The sequence below is a fragment of the Salvia miltiorrhiza genome, chromosome 5, assembly GCF_028751815.1.
Source record: "Salvia miltiorrhiza cultivar Shanhuang (shh) chromosome 5, IMPLAD_Smil_shh, whole genome shotgun sequence".
NCBI classification, from domain to species: domain Eukaryota; kingdom Viridiplantae; phylum Streptophyta; class Magnoliopsida; order Lamiales; family Lamiaceae; genus Salvia; species Salvia miltiorrhiza.
The window spans coordinates 56,241,104-56,258,811 of record NC_080391.1 but is presented as its reverse complement, the minus strand read 5'-3'; the positions used below and the strand labels follow the sequence as shown (position 1 = coordinate 56,258,811).

The following is a 17,708-nucleotide window of genomic DNA, read 5'->3' as shown; positions in this document are numbered from 1 at the left end:
TTAGTCAACACTTAGTGAAGGAGAAGGGTTGCAACCATCTCTTGCGAGTGCGTGGTTGGTGCGTGCCAGGTGGGCAGACGAGCCGTAAAACGCAACAAAACTGACTCCTGAAGAAGACCAGTTGACAAAGGTATAATGTTGGTTTAAATTTGAGATTTATTTCGAAGTGTTACGGAAGCATGTTGGGCCTGTTTATTTGTTAAACTGTTTTAGAAATCATAATAGGGGTATTTTGTCTTGATATTGTAATATGTTGGGGTTATTCTGCAATTTTGATTATTTTGGGGTAGTTTTAGAATTTTCAGAAAATAGTCATGGGAGAAACTAGAAGAATCATAAAGGTGGTATATTATGGAGCAAAAACTAAAGGTGATGTTATATTCTAGAAAATTGGGAAAGTTGATGTATTTATTGGCCAATACCCCTAACTAAAACATTTGAATTTTGAAGTTATGGGACAATTTTATTTTATTTTTATTCTTTTTGGGAGTTTCAAATTTTATTCGAACATTTAGTCCATACGTGGCACATGTGGGCGAACATTTCGTGGCATGTTTTTGTGATATCTGGTTTTATTGTGCTTTTCAAGACAATCTTTTTTTTTTCAATATGCAGATTTATTCAGAATATTTAAAGATTAAAAATCAATTTAAAAATATATTAAATTTCTAGTTTGAGGGTTTCTCAAACCTTACATTCGATGCATTATGCATATATGTTTTTCACTACAATATTCATGTTGCTTCTAATTATTAGAGTAGGTATTAAACACAGCAAATACAATATAATCGATATTAGGCCATTCTATATAAATTTTAATATTGTGACGCGTATTTAATGAAAAAAAAAAATCTTACATTTGGGCCTTGATTAAATAGGTAATGGGCCTAAAAAATTTAAACTTCGGACATAAGGCAATAGTAACATGATCACGGCCCACTTACAAAATAAATAGTACTATCATTTTATAAATTAAAAGCTTGAAAATAATATACATATTAATATTATATAGATGTGTGGATTATGTGTATACAAATCACAATTATAATAATTAATACTTATAGTTTAATATACATCATATGTACGAAACGATAAATGATGGATTACAAATTACAGATGTTCATATTTTATATAGTACATGAATGTATGTACATATTCCCTCAAAAAAGAAAAAAAAAAGAATGTATCTAATTATGTGTTCATGTAAAATTAAATTCATTATCTAAGTGTATTTAATTTATATAAAAGTTAATATCATACAATTTCCTTTTATTCTTCTTTAATTAAAAAAATAAGAATCGTCCGCCAACGAAAATAAAAATAGCTACATCAAGATAAATAGAATAAATTTATGTCATTGCATCAACAGCACCAAATATTAAAATAAAATCAAAACCAAACTAAATAAATAAAAATTCTACCAAACTCAAACAATTGTTTTAAATAAAACTAAAAAAAATAAAAAATAAAAATTCACCATGCATGCACAAAATCAAAGCTCTAGACATTATCGGCAAACCGAACTTCCGGCCTCCTCCCGCCTCCAAAATGCGGCGGCTCCGCCATTCCTCCGCCGTAGCCAGCCCCTCTAGCCGGCGGAAACCTCGTATCGAACCCGAATTCGACGTCGGCCCTCTCCCTCAAGGAGATTCTCGGCTTTTCCTTAGCCTCCCACTCTTTAGGCCCCAACTCATGACCATTGGATTTGGGCAGCGCCGCCGGCGGCGGCGGCGGATGGTGGTGGTGGTGCTTCTCCGCCCCCTCGTCGCGGTGGCTCGGCCGGTTGCACAGCCACCCGTAAACGCAAGCGGCCACGCCGACGGCGCAGATCACGGCCAACACGATGAAAACGGTGGCGTATGATCCATCGGAGTGGGAAGATTCCGGCTGTGATTTGATCACTGGATTATAAGGGTATGTTTCAAAAGGTTGTGACATTTTTTTTTTTTTTTTTTTTGTAAAATTCTTGTTTTGCACTCGTAATTAAATTGGCTAAGAAAATTTTGGGTGTGGAAAATTAATAAGTTTTTTGTTCTTTGAGTGATGAGAAATTAAAGTTGTGGAGTATATATAGTTTGTGAAATAATTATGTGGTGATTAGGGTTTTTTCTCTTTTTATGATTAAAAAAGGAAGGCATTTTTCTTTAAGTAAAGAGACAGCTAAAGATATTCTTTACTTCCTTTTAGTATAGGAGAAAAAAAGGAGGTTTTGATTCGATTTCTGCAGATTAATTAATCCAAGGAAGGTTTCGCCTCCTCTTAACTTAGATAGTAGATTCTGTGAATTTTTTTAATTAATGAAAGTGTGAAGTATATATGACAGCAAATTCAAGGAATCAGCTAAGAAAAAATAAATAAAAAATAAAAAAAATCGTTTGTTCACAAAATAAAAGAAATAATAATAAAGAAAGTAATAGTGTCCCAAATTTATTTTGCATTAATTTGGATCTCAAAATCTTGGGCCCAAATAGCTAAGGCAAAACCTTCTTGAAATGTAATACCTTAGGCCTTTTGGGCCATGTTTGCGAAGCCCTTTAGAAATATTATAAATATTTCTTTTACCACAAATAAAGAAATAAATATTTTTTTGCTAATTAACATAATTCAGTATTTTATAGTAATTAATTATTTGCAAAGTGGGTATCGAATATCCTATATTTTTTTATAAAAAAAAAAGTCGAGATTGGATATTATTAGAAATGGATATTGTGTTCAATCATTTGTTAAGAGGTCTTGTAAGGGAGAAAGGTTGCATCATTATATAAAGTAGTTCATGCCACTATCTCCAATCAATGTGAGACACTTTAACACACTCCCCCTCACGCGCAGCGTAGACTATCCCAAACGTCATCTGTTGACAACGATATTAGGGGGTCCATCATTGGATTGGATTGGCTCTGATACTATATTAGAAATGGATATTGAGCTCAATCATCTCTTAAAAGGCCTTGTAAGGGAGAAGAGTTGCCTCACCATATAAAATAGCTCATGCCACTATCTGCAATCAATGTGGAACACTTTAATATATATTAAATGTGTAATTAAATTCGAATATCGAGTATACTCATCGAATAATCAAGTATTAAATTTTTAATTAAATCGGAGTAGAATATTCGACCTACTCGAATAGAAAACCCTAATCTTCACCCAAATCGAAAAAATGGAAGCGTGATTAAAATCATGAACATTTAGTTTGATACGGTGTTTAAAGGCATATTAGCAAAGGTATATGGCAATACCCGTGTGTTTGAAATCCTTTGCAAATATTCCCGATGGCCCGGAAAAATTCAATAGCCCGGCCTTAAGTTACTGTTCATGTCGGATTACACAACTGGCGCCCCTCCTCCGATACGTTTTCTGGCTTTTGAGATTGAAATCCCTCTCCCAACATTGCCCTTGATTTTTGTATCCAAAATTCGTCAAACGAGAATTTTCACCCCCAAATTTTCGAAGCTCTCATTTCCGCCGACCCTCGGTTCTAATCTAACGAAGAACACTCTCCTGCGCAGAATCAACACACGGTGGGTACGATTATCAGAATCCAATTTTGAATATGCTAATCCTTGTTCCCTTTCTTTTCGAAACCATGCAATTTTTTTTTGTCTTGTTCACACAGAAAATTATTGTCTCTAGGGTTTTCACATTATACAAATTGTTTGGGGATATATGTTTTCAAAATTTTAGACTTTATAGAGTTGAATCCTTCTGTTTGTATTTTGTCTGTGGGCAAAATTATTGGTGTGCTGCTTGATATACACTTCTTAAGACAACATTGCTTAGCTGCTGTAATCTTGCTGTTGTGAGTTCTGTAAATGAAGAAGGGATATCTCTGTTATCATTCAAGAATTCCGTTACAGTAGACCCTGTAATTGGTTGTTTGGGGGGAGGGGGGTTGCCTTCTGAACTTTTTTAAGGTTGAGGGGCTGCAAAGTTTGGTTCTTTATGGAAATTCCTTTTATGGGGTTTTGCCATTTGAGCTTGGCAATCTTGATTACCTTATAAGCTTAGATTTATCTGAGAATTTCTTCAATGGGTCATTGCCATCTTCCTTGGTTAAGTGCAAGAGGTTGAGGAATCTTGATCTTAGGCAGAATAATTTCACCGGCCCTTTACCTAATGAGTTAAGAAAGAATTTGGTTTTGTTGGAAAAACTTGATCTTTCCTACAATAGTTTTAGTGGCTCTATTCCTGGTGATTTAGGGTATCTATCTAATTTGCGAGGAACTGTTGACTTGTCTTATAACAAGTTTAATGGCTCGATTCCAGTTAGTCTTGGTAATCTGCCTGAGAAGGCTCACTTATAATAATTTGAGAGGTAAAATTCCTCAAAATGGTGATCTTGTAAATCGAGGGCCAACAGCCTTTATTGGGAATCCCGGACTTTGTTGATATCTTCCGATTTGCTGTTGTTGTAGACTCAAAACCAGAGATTTGACTTGTAATTGTCAACTGTTTTGGGATTTTTCCATTCTTCTTTTTGGCTCATATTTATCTTTTGTGTTTGTATTGTCTTTCAAATTGTGAACATAAACCATGATGGAGATGTAAATTATGAGATACATTTCGATATTTTACTTGTTTTTGTGACCCTGTCATTCTTACATTTTTATCTTATTCTTGTTTGAGCTACCAGATGGCTCGGAGTACGTGCCTCCAACTACTGGCAGGAGTATACGTCGGATATATGTGTTGAAAGATGAAGTAGAAGCTGGGACCTCAATCATGACTACAACTCGACGTACTACTCGAAAAACTGCTGCCAAAGCCTCTAATGAATCATAGCTCGATGCTAAGGAAACTCCATCAGTGGTGGCGCAGGTTAGTAGAAGGAAGGTTCAGATGGCCTCAGCTTGTCTGAAAATGGATTCCTAGCCGAAGGAATGCGTAGATGAAGAGAAGAAGGATTCCTTGATGACCCCTGCTGCAGTGGGATTTGCTAGCCAAAGAAGAAGATTTGAGAATGAAGGCAGCTAAAGACTGTGGTGAGAGTATGCGTAGATTGGAGGAGGAAAGCTTGAGAAAGCTCTCCAAAATGTTGAAGAAGAAGAAGCTACAGATCTTGAGCAAGCAGGACAACAAATATGCGTGCACCACTGATTATGAAAATTTTGATGGAATTGTGAGGGAGAAGAGAGAAATGAGAGTTTTGATATTTCATCAATTGTTATTGTTGTACTTTGTAAGACACACAAGAATTTCAAATTTGGAATACTGAGTTTTAATAAATAGCGTTGCAATTATAAAAAATATGGATTAGTATTTAAAATTTGCTGGTAAGGGGTGGTGTTAGTTATCAATTTCTGGTTTCATAAATTACATTTGAGCTATTAAGTGCTTTAGACATGGATTTGTTTTTTGTTTTGCTACTTCCCAATTGCGAATCTTTAAGGATAGAACCCTTTCTTCTCATTTTTTTGATATTGTTGTTGCGACAACAATATCAGTTATACTACAGATTTTGAAGCTATAAAAACTCATTTTATTTGAATTTTGATGATATATTACTTATGATGTAAAAAATCTGCATATATAGATGTGGGTTAAGAACTAGGGATAAGCTGGTCCAAAGACAATTAACGAAGGGGTTTTTGTGTCTTTCTTATTAATTATCTAGGGTTAGTAATTGGATATCAAACACAAACACTGTGTGACTAATTAATTTGTTTAACGTATCAAACTTAAAAACCTGATTAATAATATTCACTAATCTGCGAAAGGTAACCATAGGAAAATAATCTGACCATAACCGTTACAGTATATCAAACGTGGCCTTAGTGAACATGTTAGAAACCAAATTATTACTCATGCCTTTTCCTTTTAGGAACTTGCATGTACTTTTTACATTTATTCTGTTTTTAAAATTTATTCTTATAGAATAGGCTCTATCATTAAAGAATAATAATAAAAAATTGTGTTAATTTTAGGAGTTGGTCTACGTGTTACCCGTCTCACTATATGCGTCTTATTCAATTATATTATGTAACTGACAATTTTATCAATAACAAATGAAATCATACACATAAATCATGATATAAAATTATACTCCATATTTTTTTTAAATACGTGTAGGAGTTCATGCAAATCAGGGCTCTACCTGTTGGCCCCGTCTCACTACGTCTCATTCAATTACAAAAATAATTGATTTTTTTTTATTTATCATTTGTTGTTAATAAATATGACATTTGTTATTCATATAATATAACTAAATCCAATCGAGTCGGGTTTAGTGGCAATTGTGCGCTTTAATAAGACATTTAAAGTCAAAGTCTCCAAGAAGATATCAAGCGGTGCAACCTCCTGTGTGTAAATAATGAGGTCTCGAGTTTAAATCTCATTGCTCCCCCTCCCCAACTCCCCAAAGTAAAAAAAAAAAAAAAAGACATTTAAAGTGTCATATTGGATGCGGACACCTACACTACACATAAGAATTTATATAATTTTGGATCTCAAAAAAAAATTATATAATTTTATTGATAGCTATTAGCTAACGTGTTTGAACTTTGAAACATGATACTCCCTCCGTCCCATAATAAGTGGCCACATTCTTTTCGGCACGGAGATTAAGAAATTGAGTGTTATATGTTTTAATAGAGTGTGGCCTACAATTGTTGACCAAATTAGTGAGTAATTGTTGACTTAATTAAAGTAATTTTGGTATTTTTAGAAAGTGGCCTACAATTGTTGACCAAATTAGTGAGTAATTGTTGATTTAATTAAAGTAAACTTTTGTCATTTTTAGAAAGCAGCCACTTATAGTGGGACAGACGAAAAAGGAAATGTGGCCACTTATTATGGGACGGAGGGAGTAGGAAGTTTCACAAATTAATAATACTCCCTCCGTCCCAATAAAAGTGGCCACATTTCCTTTTTGGGTGTCCCACTAAAAGTGGCCACTTTCCTAAAATGGAAATATTAATATTTAATTAAGTCCACTTAATTAAAATTAGGGCTCTCTAATTAAATCATCATTTATTTATCTCTCTCTCACTCAAAACACACAAAACACATACAGAACGACGCAGCCTCTTCTCCTCCTTCTCTCTTCTTCTCCGGCGACTACAGCAGCGCCGGTCGCCGGCCGCCGCCCCGCCCCCGTTCCCTTCTCCCTCATCCTCTTCCTCCCTCGGCCGCCGTTCTCCCTCGTCCTCTTCCTCCCTCGGCCGCCGCCCCGCCCTCGGCCGCCGTTCTCCCTCGTCCTCTTCCTCCCTCGGCCGCCGCCCCGCCCTCGGCCGCCGTTCTCCCTCGTCCTCTTCCTCCCTCGTCCTCTTCCTCCCTCGGCCGCCGCCCCCGCCCTCGTCTCTCTTCTCCTCGTCCTCGTCCTCTCAGAAACCCTAGATCTAAACTCACCGCCCTTCTATTCTCTTCTCTTCTCTTCTCTCGCGATTCTTCTATGAAATTCCGTCTAGGGCTGCCGAGAATTGAAGAAAGATCAAATCTTGTTCTATTTTGGATCTTGATTCTGATTTGGGTGTTCAGATTTTGGGCTTCACTGCGCGATTTGGGTGTTCTGATTCAAACTTTCGATGTGCGTGTTTCTGATTTGAGCTTCACTGCGCGATTTGGGTGTTCAGATTTTGGGAGGTCGTCGTTGTCGCCGTTCGGGTTCAGGCGGCGGCTCCTTCACTGCCGCCGTTAGCTGTGTAGTTGGGGGAGAGATTTGGAGGGAGAGAGGCGATGATTGCGCCTTGTGGGTGTCTGGTTTTGGGGTTGTCCCGGCCGCCGATGTCGCCGTCGCCGGCGCCGCCGGCGCCGGCGTCCTGCACCGCCGGTGACGGCGTCCAGGTGCAGTGAGAAGGAGAAGAAGTCAAATGGAGGAAAGTAATTATCTCATTAAACTTGGTAGACCACACTCAATTAACTCATAACACTAAGTTTCTTAATCTCCGTGCCCAAATAAAAGTGGCCACTTTTATTGGGACGGAGGGAGTAATAAAAAAAAGTAGAGAATTTTAACAAGAAGCATCATGACCGTTAAAAACCGATAGGAACAAGATCCGACGGCCCAGATTCACCCAGACCTCGCAATCACGCAATTAAGCTCTCGCTTAAGAGTTAAGACAGCATCAAGCAACGCATCGTTGACGCGGCGACGACTCAGCTCTCAAATTGGAGAATTGACTTCACATTCCCAACTAAAATTTCTTAGAAATTTAATGTAATCTTGCAGCATGTTTAGTATAAATAGCTCTTCACCAATTATAATCCGGCGTGCTTCACGCTTTTGAGTGTTCTCTCACACTTCAATAATAATAATAATAAAAAAGTTGGGTTGGGTTAATCTTTTTTTCTTTCTTGAAGCTCAAAATGGAGAGAAATGGTGTTGATGAGATTACAAATGGGGATGCTGGTTATGATCTTAGTTCGGTTCTGAGCTCTCCCGACAGGGATTACCTTGTCCGAAACAATGGTGATCAGGTGATTTTTGAGTTTTTTTATTAGATTTTCAGAGAAGTATTTGCTTTTTTTTAGTTTGATTTTAGGTTTTGGACTAGGTGGGTTGCTGTTAAATTTTTGGGAAAAGAATTGGGGTTATGATGTTTTACTAAATTAGTTTGAGACTTTTGTATTGATGAGAGGGATTGTGTGATTGTGTAGTATCTTTGATGTTTTTTAATGTGTGTTTTTGAGTGGAGAATTCTTTGCTGTGCCTTCTTGTTTTGACCTAATGTGTGCAAAGATTGAATTTTTGGTTGGTGTTGTTTCTGATTATTGATGACTATTTTGAACTAATTGTAGTAGATAGATGGGAATTTTTGGTGGTTGTTGCTGATTCTGGATGACTTTAATGGAAAGGGGATGAGTTTCATTCTTGCTAGGGCTTGTAGCTTTGACCTAATTTTGCAAAAGGGGTTGGATTTGGGGCTGGTGTTGTTGCCGATTGTAGTTGAAACAGGACGAGTTTCGTTCTTGCTAAACCGTCTAGTTTTGAATGAATTGTTAAAAGATTTCGATTTTGGGTTGGTTTGGTTACTTATTGTTTGTGACTTAATGGAAACGGGATGAGTTTCGTTCTTGCTAGACCGTCTAGTTTTGAACGAATAGTAAGAAGACTACGATTTTGGGTTGGTGTTGGTTGCTTATTGTTCGTGACTTGAATGAAACGGGATGAGTTTCGTTCTTGCTAGACCTTCTAGCTTTGAATTTATAAACAGATTTGATGTTTGGTTGGTGTTGTTGCTGATTGTCGATGACTTAATGGAAACGGAATGAGTCTCATCGTTGCTAGACCTTCTAGTTTTGAACGGTTGAATTTTTGGATGTCGTGTTGCTGATTGTCGATGGCTTGATGACTTGAAACAGGGCGGGGTTGTGGGATGTATTGGCTGAAATAGGGATTTAAAAGGTTGCTTGCTGTTTCTACCTTAGAATTATTTCTCAATCACTAGAAAAAATCTTGATTTTTAGCTCTTAATTTGATGTGGGAATCTAATGGATCTAATGGTTTCTAATTCATTGTTGTTTTCTTTGGAAATCTAGTTGATTTTATGGGACAATGGTCTTGGATGATACGAATCCAATGGGAAATTGCTGAATATTTTCTTGAATCACTTAGGTCAAACTCGATAGTTTGAAGGGGAAGATTGTTGGACTGTATTTCTCCGCGTCATGGTGCGGTCCGTGCCAGCGTTTCACCCCGAACTTGGTGGAGGTCTACGACGAAATCCAGAAACACAACAAATTTGAGGTTGTGTTCGTCTCCGGTGATGAAGATGGCGAATCATTTGATGCGTATTTCTCCAAGATGCCTTGGCTTGCAATTCCCTTCTCTGACTCTGAGACTCGCGAGCGACTGGATGCATTGTTCGCTGTGAATGGAATACCCCACCTCGTGATCCTGGGCGAGGACGGGAAGGTGCTCACGAACAAAGGAGTGGGAGTCATCCAAGAATACGAGGCGGAAGCGTACCCGTTTTCTCCCCAACATATTGGAAAACTCAAGGAACAAGAAGCAGCAGCGAAGGCGAACCAGTCGCTGAAAACCTTGCTCGTGTCCCAGTCGAGGGACTACGTGATATCAGCTGACGGGAAAAAGGTTGGTTGGATTTTTGTACGTACTTTTCTCTGCTTAAACGTAGCTTGATACTGATAAACGACGTCGTTTGCCTAACTTATTCAAGGTACCGGTCACTGAACTTGAAGGTAAGACTATCGGCTTGTATTTCCTTTTGGCGACGTACAATGGCTGCATTGCTTTTAAGCCGAAGCTCATGGAAGTATACAAGAGTTTGAGAGAAAAGGGGGAGAATTTTGAGATCGTGATGATACCTCTCGATGATGATGAGCCGTCGTTTCAAGAAGAGTTTGCCTCCCTTCCGTGGCTTTCGTTGCCGGTCAAGGATAAATGCTGTTCCAAACTAGTCCGATATTTCGAGCTGAACAGCCTCCCTACCTTGGTTGCAATTGGGCCAGACGGGAAGACACTTCACTCGAATGTCGTTGAAGCCATTGAGGAGCACGGCGTGAAGGCGTACCCTTTCACGCCCGAGAGATTTGCCGAGCTTGAAGAGATAGAGAAGGCGAGGCGCGAAGCACAAACGCTCGAATCCATTTTGGTGTCTGAGGATTGCGATTTCGTACTCGGGAAAGACGGTGTCAAGGTAATTAAAGCATGTTCTGAAAGTTCATATATCCGTCGAAACGTATTTTGGGTGACAGATTAGATTGACGATATATACGATTGAACTATGGGATAATGTCGTGGCTAACGGAAAGACTCTCCCGTTTTAGGTACCGGTGTCGGATCTCGTCGGGAAAAACGTGCTGCTCTACTTCTCAGCCCACTGGTGTCCGCCGTGCCGTGCGTTCCTTCCGGCACTCACTAAAGCGTATAACGAAATCAAGGAGAAGGGCGGTGCCTTAGAAGTGATATTCATCTCGAGCGACAGAGATCAAGCCTCCTTCGACGAATTCTTCTCGAAGATGCCGTGGCTCGCTCTCCCGTTCGGCGACAAACGGAAGCAATCCCTAAGTCGCTCGTTCAAGGTCCGAGGCATCCCGATGGTGGTCGCGATCGGGCCGACCGGAAAAACCGTCACGACCGATGCTCGGGAGCAGATCATGTGCCACGGCGCGGAAGCATATCCCTTCACGGCGGAACGGATCAAGGAGATCGAGGCCTCGTACGAGAAGATGGCGGAAGGGTGGCCGGAGAAGGTCAAGCACGCGTCTCACGACCACGAGCTCGTCCTCACCAAGCGCCAGTTCTTCAACTGCGACGGTTGCAGCGAGGAGGGGCGCATATGGTCCTTCTATTGCGACGAGTGCGACTTTGATCTCCACCCGAAGTGCGCCTTGGTCGACGAGGGCATGGGAGGCGGAGGCGAAGGAGGCGCGGCGGCGGATGAAGAAAAGGCCACTTCTGATGGGTGGATCTGTGATGGTGAGAAGTGTTATAAAGAATGAAATTGGAGGGAAAATGGGGTAAGTATTGCTCTGCATAAATGCTAAAGTTTGCCTACAATCTTGAAATAAAAATTGAAAAAAAAAGAGAGAAAAAAAAAAAAAAATGGTTGAAGCCTTTCTTTAGTATGTTGTGTGGATTTTGGTTTGAGTATTGTATTAGGAAGCTAGAATTTGTATCCTTGAGCAGCTCATATGTTTGCATGTGTCTACAAATTTTAAATGTATGTGTGCTTGGATTTTGTGTATTATCTTTGATTTTGTGATGGTGAACATTTTGTTTTGAATAATTTTCCAAATTTTGAATGATTGAGCACAAAGGGATTTGTGATTACCTTTTGATGATTTCTCAAAGAGATATTGGCGTTGCTATATGCCAATTTTGGTTGATTTTGATTTTGTACACTAATTTTAAATTTGTACTAAAATATGGAGTATAAATTTAATATTGGGTAAATATCACTTTAAACTCCAAACTATTTTCTCACTATCAATTATATCTTGAACTATTGAAAATAATTTTTTAAAGCTTGAACTATTGAAAATAATTTTTTAAAGCTTGAACAATCAATTTTGTATCAATTGTCCTTTATCCATTTTTCATCTTTTAAATTTTTAATGAGTAATGCATATAATCACGTCGTTTTATATAATATAGGTAAAAAAAAAAAGAATGATTCCAAATACATTGTGGTATCCAGTGAGCCACGTCAAATTTTTGAAGTTAAAAATATGAACGAATGGTATAATTGATACAAAATTGATAGTTAAGGTTTAAAAAATTATTTTCAATAGTTCAGGGTATAATTGATCGTGCGAAAATAGTTTAGGGTTTAAAGTAATATTTGTTGTAATTTTATCATGATTGTGATTTTCGTCTAAAATAAAGACGACGTGGTAGTTCAGTGACATAAATTGTGAGTTGGCTTCAATATGGTTGGTTATGAAAATTTATGCCATCGAATTGCAACGGCAAAAATTTGAAATCGCGATAAAGTAGGTGTTTGATTTGGAGGATGAGATAAATAAGATTGGTAGGATTGAAAGGATGATTGAATAATTCATCCAATTTTGGGGTGATAAACAATCACTTATTTGGGTGATTAGACGTGGGCTGAGTTATCAATCACGGGCTCAATCATGCAAACTAAATACTTTTTTTAGCATATCATGCAAACAAAACACTTGATTAAGATAAATTATTTTATATCACTCAAACCAAACGCCTTTATAAATAAATCAACTTAATTATCCTACAAAAGTTCTTCAATATATCATCATGTTTTTACTTTAAAGTTTTATGGTGGCTATATCCAATTGTATAAAATTCTAATGGTGAGAGATATCTTTGTCATAGGATAGAATAAACACATAAGATTGAATAGCGTTTTCCAAATTAACCAAAAGGATATGGAAAATCGTATGCAATGACATAATATTTTCCAAATTAAGAATTACTGAATTACTAAAGTAGAACAAAAGAACTTCAACTTGACCTCTTTTAATTATGTCGGTAGCTATAATCTATAAACTTCTCCCTTTCATCTTTAAAATATTTTGATTTTTTGCAAACAAAATATTAAATCAATCATAAATATTAGTGCGTCGAAAACTAATGATTAATTATATATTTTGAAAAAATAATTTTTAATTATTAATCACATTATTTATGTATTAATAAAGAATAGGAATACCTAAACTACCCTCCATAAATAAAGTTGTGAGGGAATATAATTAGCAGAGGCATATGATCAAGCAGTTGGCGTGCAACAACTCCAACAAGAATTTTCCTGCAGAAAGTCGGAGATGAAGGCGTGGATTTACAGAGAATACGGCGGCGTTGAGGTGTTGCAGCTGGAATCCGATGTTGCGGCGCCTGAGATTAAGGATGATCAGGTCTTGATCAAGGTTGTCGCAGCTGCTCTTAATCCCGTCGATTACAAGAGACGCCTCGGCTTATTCAAGGCCACCGATTCACCTCTTCCTGTATCTCTCTCTCTCTCTCTCTCTCTCTCTCTCTGCATGATAGTGCAACATCACCATGTTTCAGAGAGATTAAAACATATCACAAATTTTGCTTACGAAACCTTACTATTTTCGTGAATTCTCATAATGTAAGATTGGTATATTTTAAATTTGTTTAACATATAACACCTATATGTAAAAAGGCCATTCTTAAATGATAGCTCAAATTTTGATTCCATGGTGATTTGTTAACCCAAACTTAGAAAACATATTAGGTTGTTTAGGTTAGTTTTGATGCTTGTTTCTTGAAAACACATCAGCTTAAGTTAATTGAAAGATAAAGATAAGTCTAAGCTATATTTGTAATTTTTTTTTTAAATTCGAGCTAAAAAAATCACTATGGGTGTGTTTACTTTGGTAGTAAAATTTTCATTTGAAAAGGATGGATAAGAAAATGTGAGATAATATTATCTTTTTCTTCTTTTTTTATCATGTGTTTACTTTGTTAGAAATAGATGGATAAACAAATTGAAATGTTGGAAAATATTTTCACACCCTCCCAATAGGATAATATTATCCAACATTTGTGAGAAAATAAGTGAAAATGGGCTGCCCGAATAAATTTTCCAGCCTGACCGGAGAAAATTATCCACCATAAGAAACATGTGAAAATGATAAAAAATATACTTTTTCTAACATTTTTTATCAAAGTAAACACACCCTATGAGGTTAAAGTTCGGGCTATAATTTAAGAAAAATTCTTATGTAAATGTGAAAATACGAAATTATTTGGAATAGAGAATCTCGTGTGCTATTCAGATGCCGGATTGATGGAACTATCTCTTGCAGATAGTTCCGGGCTTCGACGTAGCCGGAGTGGTGGTTAGGGTTGGGAGTGAAGTGAGGAATTTGAAGGAAGGAGATGAGGTTTATGGAGATATAATTGAGAAAGCATTTGAAGATCCAAAACAAATGGGTAGTTTAGCTGAATTCACAGCTGCTGAGGAGAAGTTGTTGGCTCTCAAGCCCAAAAATCTTGATTTTGTGGAGGCTGCTTCTCTCCCTCTTGCCCTAGAGACGGCCTACGAGGGCCTCGAAAGGGCCGGTTTCTCCGAGGGCAAATCTATCCTTGTCCTCGGAGGAGCAGGCGGTGTCGGATCACTTGTAATTCAGGTATATTTTATTGGAAAGTTTTATGATATCCCATATATTTCGTTTTCCACTGCATATGTTATTGGTCTGACTGATAAATCTTAGGATAGTCAGCTAGACTGATAACATCACTCTATTCATACAAACTTGACTGAAGCCTTTCATGTATCAGTTAAAGTCTCAAGACTTAACTGATAACTCCTTACTGAAGAGTTTTCAGTATCAGTCAACAACTATCCTCTATCCTACTTTTCGGTGTTCTTTTTCCTTTTTCTTTTGATTGGATAAATAAAATTTAAAAATTATGTGATGGTGAACTTAAATACGATACATTTTACTTTAAATATTAACCACTTTACTACTAAGTGAACACGCATTTTTTTGTGTGTGTTCTAATTGTTCACCACTTTCCATTTCTTTAGTTTTTTTCTCTTATTTTAGTTTAATTATAATTTTATAATTATTTTATGATTGACTATATTACACCCCAATTATACAATTATTCTTAGCCTTTAATTTCAATTTCTATTAGTAATTAATTTAAAGATTGTCATTCCTAATTTAGGGTATATAATTTTTTAAGTTTCAATTTTCGATAATAATATTAAGTATAGGATTCATTTTATTATAGTAATAGTTTTATTTTTATAATAAATATAATTAAAATAATAGAGAGACATGAGAATCCTCAAACCATGATTTTTTTATACGGTCTGAATTCTCATGTGACGCTGTTAATAAATACTCTCTCCGTTTGTTTTAAGTGTTCTATTTTACTATTTTCCTTGTTTCTTAATAAGTGTTCCATTTCAAAATTTGAGAGTATAATTATGACATTCTTCCTATTTTATCCTTATTTAATACTTGTATGAATATAATGATTAGTTGTACATATGCATTTATTATGATAATTACTAAGGTTACAAATGTAAATATCTTATTTTATTGGTATGTGTATTTTGACGACTGTGGACACTTAATAAAAAACAGAGGGAGTAAACAATAACAACTTCTCTTCTTTCTTTTTCTTTCTTATCTTCTTTTTTCTTTTTAATAAAAAAAAAAAATTCAAATGGCAAAACAATTATAATTAAACTGTGTAATTATTAATAAAAAAAAAAGTGTTGATTATGCAGCTAGCAAAACATGTGTTTGGTGCTTCAATGATCGCTGCGACCGCCAGCACTTCGAAGCTGGATTTAGTGAAAAGCTTTGGCGCAGATTTGGCTATCGACTACACCAAACAAAACTTCGAAGATTTGGATACGAAATTCGACTTAGTTTATGATGCCGTTGGTAATTAATTACCCTAATCACCTTCTAATTAATGATTATAGAATTTTTTTTATTACAAATACACAAATTCTTTGTGAGGAAGTCCGCACTGTGCGGACCATTCACATACTCAGATAGAATACTTACAAATCTCTTATTAAAGTATGTGAATGGTCAGGAGCGTGAGGCTGTCTTCGTGAACGACCTTCTCCTAGAAATATATGAAGAGTTGAATTTTATTTGGATGTAAACAGGAGAAAGAGATAGAGCGGTGAAGGTGTTGAAGGAAGGTGGTAGCGTGGTAGGGATAGATCCAAAGGACCCGACGTTTGTCTTGACGTCGAGTGGGGACTTCTTAAAGAGGATCGCCCCGTATTTGGAGAGCGGGAAGGTGAAGGCCGTGCTCGATCCCAAGGGACCTTTCCCTTTCAACAAGGTTAAGGAGGCTTTCTCGTATCTCGAGACGAATCGCGCTATTGGAAAGGTGGTGGTATATCCAATTCCTTAGGATCTGTTTGGTTACTCGAGATTATACTGGCCGAAATTACTAAAGATTGGGTAGGCCACCAAGATTACTCGAGATAAAGGATGAGGCAAAGACTAATTGTACGTGGCACTGTTATGAGATTAAGTCTCGGACCAAGTCCATCCAATCAAATGGCATATTATAACATATCATGAGACTAATTTTATCTAAATTGAATAGCACATTTAGAATACATTACCATATAATGTATTAGGGAATGTTTGAAGAAGTTGATTGTGAGAAATATTGCGAGTTAAGTATCCTTTTAGGGTGTGTTTACTTTGATAGTAAAATTTTCATTTGAAAATGATGGATAAGAAAATGTGAGATAATATTTTTTTTTTCTTTTTTTTTTATCATGTGTTTACTTTGTTAGAAATAGATGGATAAAAAAATTGAAATATATGTTGGAAAATATTTTCACACCATCCCAATAGGATAATATTATCCAACATTTGTGAGAAAATGAGTGAAAAGGGGCTGCCCGAATAAATTTTCCAGCCTGACCGGAGAAAATTATCCATCATAGGAAATATGTGAAAATGATGGAAAATATACTTTTTCTAACATTTTCTATCAAAGTAAACACACCTTTATTGTACACTTGTATGGGATTTCCTGCATTCAACAAAAGGGCCGACTTGTTTCAAAATTAATATCGGATCAAATTAAATCTAGCCCTATATAATTATAGCTTGAAAAATCAAAATTATTAACTAATACAATTAGTATAAAGTTATACTAACATTATTTGTTATAATAATAATAATGAATATGATATGTTATTGGGAATAAAATAAACTAGTTTAAAAAAACATTAATAGTTTAAATTTAAATCTAAATTTAGAATGCTTATTTGGATTTGATCAAGCTCATGGCATCAAATATATAAGGCTCTGACTCGAATTGATTACACTCCTACGTATGAATATATCATGCTTTTTGACATATACTCAGGCTATTTTTAAAAATATATATATAATTATATGGGATTTCCGACTGAATCTCAAACAAAGTACCAAGCTTGAACTTTTTTTTTGAGGAAAATTTTCAAGCTATAATTAACTAGACACATTATTGAAAAGAAAATCATTAGACGCATTAGCTAGAGCATCCATATTGGTTGAGTCAATGCTTGACTCGTCCATGGTGCATTGTATATATAAATTAGTTTTGAGTTTTCTTTATTTTTGATTTAATTTAAATGACACAAATTTTAATAAGACAATTACTTCAACTAAAATTAAATAAATGTAGATTACATCAAATTAAATGACATAAATTTAAAATGTGAAAATTAGTTATCTCTGGCTCCCCTTTGAGTTAGAATTTCAGCCATCCGTTGAGCAAATTGACCGCTGCGAGGTCCGATTGGTAATACGGACCCAAT

General features: G+C 36.3%; 3 protein-coding genes and 1 long non-coding RNA gene across 5 annotated transcripts; 3 read left to right on the top strand and 1 right to left on the bottom strand.

The window, feature by feature from the left end:
* Nucleotides 1–1,335: 1,335 nt before the first annotated feature.
* LOC131025292 (uncharacterized) lies at nt 1,336–2,083 on the bottom strand. Its single transcript, XM_057955000.1, has one exon. The coding sequence runs from the start codon at nt 1,936–1,938 to the stop codon at nt 1,501–1,503; it is 438 nt and encodes a 145-aa protein (XP_057810983.1). The 5' UTR covers nt 1,939–2,083; the 3' UTR covers nt 1,336–1,500.
* Nucleotides 2,084–3,191: 1,108 nt separating this feature from the next.
* Nucleotides 3,192–5,247, top strand: LOC131025293 (uncharacterized). Its single transcript, XR_009102124.1, has 2 exons — nt 3,192–3,521; nt 4,634–5,247. It is a non-coding gene; the product is annotated as an uncharacterized LOC131025293 (long non-coding RNA).
* A 2,680-nt stretch (nt 5,248–7,927) lies between these two features.
* On the top strand, nt 7,928–11,720 carry LOC131025289 (probable nucleoredoxin 1). 2 transcript variants are annotated; one of them, XM_057954997.1, is made up of 5 exons: nt 7,928–8,155; nt 8,299–8,415; nt 9,554–10,033; nt 10,119–10,598; nt 10,729–11,720. In XM_057954997.1, exons 2-5 carry the CDS (start codon nt 8,305–8,307, stop codon nt 11,401–11,403), a joined length of 1,746 nt encoding a protein of 581 aa, XP_057810980.1. In that variant the 5' UTR covers nt 7,928–8,155; nt 8,299–8,304; the 3' UTR covers nt 11,404–11,720. The 2 variants fall into 2 exon arrangements, with proteins under 2 accessions (XP_057810980.1, XP_057810981.1); XM_057954998.1 differs by lacking the exon at nt 7,928–8,155 and having other exon boundaries at nt 8,302–8,415; nt 9,478–10,033.
* A 1,157-nt stretch (nt 11,721–12,877) lies between these two features.
* On the top strand, nt 12,878–16,490 carry LOC131025291 (2-methylene-furan-3-one reductase-like). Its single transcript, XM_057954999.1, has 4 exons — nt 12,878–13,386; nt 14,215–14,538; nt 15,654–15,813; nt 16,047–16,490. Exons 1-4 carry the CDS (start codon nt 13,207–13,209, stop codon nt 16,298–16,300), a joined length of 918 nt encoding a protein of 305 aa, XP_057810982.1. The 5' UTR covers nt 12,878–13,206; the 3' UTR covers nt 16,301–16,490.
* The last annotated feature ends 1,218 nt before the right edge of the window (nt 16,491–17,708 follow it).

Excerpts from the sequence above, each read along its gene's own strand:
- LOC131025289 (XM_057954997.1), top strand. The coding sequence starts at position 8,305 with ATGGAGAGAAATGGTGTTGATGAGATTACAAATGGGGATGCTGGTTAT. Across the intron at positions 8,416-9,553 it reads TCCGAAACAATGGTGATCAG|GTCAAACTCGATAGTTTGAA; the intron begins GTGATTTTTGAG and ends TGAATCACTTAG. Across the intron at positions 10,034-10,118 it reads TATCAGCTGACGGGAAAAAG|GTACCGGTCACTGAACTTGA; the intron begins GTTGGTTGGATT and ends AACTTATTCAAG.
- LOC131025291 (XM_057954999.1), top strand. The coding sequence starts at position 13,207 with ATGAAGGCGTGGATTTACAGAGAATACGGCGGCGTTGAGGTGTTGCAG. Across the intron at positions 13,387-14,214 it reads CCACCGATTCACCTCTTCCT|ATAGTTCCGGGCTTCGACGT; the intron begins GTATCTCTCTCT and ends TATCTCTTGCAG. Across the intron at positions 15,814-16,046 it reads CTTAGTTTATGATGCCGTTG|GAGAAAGAGATAGAGCGGTG; the intron begins GTAATTAATTAC and ends GGATGTAAACAG.
- LOC131025292 (XM_057955000.1), bottom strand. The coding sequence starts at position 1,938 with ATGTCACAACCTTTTGAAACATACCCTTATAATCCAGTGATCAAATCA.